Source organism: Chondrus crispus, genomic scaffold (assembly GCF_000350225.1).
Source record: "Chondrus crispus Stackhouse genomic scaffold, scaffold_79, whole genome shotgun sequence".
NCBI lineage: Eukaryota > Rhodophyta > Florideophyceae > Gigartinales > Gigartinaceae > Chondrus > Chondrus crispus.
In genome coordinates this window covers 12739-13750 of record NW_005178719.1, presented here as the reverse complement: position 1 = coordinate 13750, position 1012 = coordinate 12739, and the positions used below count along the sequence as shown (strand labels likewise).

Genomic DNA, 1012 nt, shown 5'->3' with positions numbered 1-1012 from the left:
TCTCCTCAGCAGATTGCCTGAAAACTGTTACCTCTGCCCCGGACGACCTCAACTGACATCCATACACGTCACCACTGGAATCCATGCCCACTTGAATTTCACCACTCGACAGAACAATCTGCTCCACCAACCTTCCATCGGTTCGCGCTACACACTCACTCAGGCTACACCCACGGCCGTGGTGCGTATCTCTCGATTTCCTTCATCATCTTTCGTACACAACCTGAATCCCGTGCCTTGTGCTTCACTCACCCATACAATTGAAAGTAAATCCCGGCATTACTTGCACCAAAAAACGGTACACTCAGTCGCGCAGCCCGCATCATCAAAACCATTCCATCCACTGCATCCTCATCTCCCCGTCCCATTCCCACCTTCCCGCTTCCTCTTTTCCCCTTCAAGTCTCTACTCAATCCCTTCACAGCTTCCTCGTATTGCCAAACCCCGCCTCTCCGTATCACTGTCTTCACCCATCGCGCACTCAAAAATAGCCTCTTCAGCTCCTCTACATACCCACCCTGCTTCAAAACACGATATATATTCTCGAGAACATACTTCTCCCGTGCGCTCTTCCCCTCTCCGTCTCGGTCCTCACTCATCGCAAGCAACCCTCCTCCTGCCCTGCACACATACGCCATCTTCTTATACCACTCTTCTACACCCTCCTTCTTCTTCGCTTCTTCCACCGCGAAATCGTGCGTCAGATCATGCACCCGCAACCCACCACAACCCTTCTCATACTGCACTTCTACTAGTCCAACCCTTTCCATCTCCTTTGCACACCTTTCCGTCCGCTCCTCGTCCATCTCCCACAAATCTCCAACTAAATTCAAAGGTATCCGGTCTTGCTTCTTCATAACGCACAGACTCCGGTGCATCTTTCGAAACGAAAATTCATCAACCGTCTCCCCACTGTTTCCCACATCCGACTCCAGGATATCTAGTGACGTGTGCAATGTCCCCCATCCAACGACGAATATCCGTCCTTCGGACTCTCCCCGCGAATCGTGTT

General features: G+C 51.5%; 1 protein-coding gene across 1 annotated transcript; it reads right to left on the bottom strand.

Annotated features, from left to right (window-relative positions):
• Window positions 1-248: 248 nt before the first annotated feature.
• CHC_T00007564001 (hypothetical protein) lies at window positions 249-599 on the bottom strand. Its single transcript, XM_005711218.1, has one exon. The coding sequence runs from the start codon at window positions 597-599 to the stop codon at window positions 249-251; it is 351 nt and encodes a 116-aa protein (XP_005711275.1).
• Between the last annotated feature and the right edge of the window lie 413 nt (window positions 600-1012).

Excerpts from the sequence above, each read along its gene's own strand:
- CHC_T00007564001 (XM_005711218.1), bottom strand. The coding sequence starts at position 599 with ATGAGTGAGGACCGAGACGGAGAGGGGAAGAGCGCACGGGAGAAGTAT.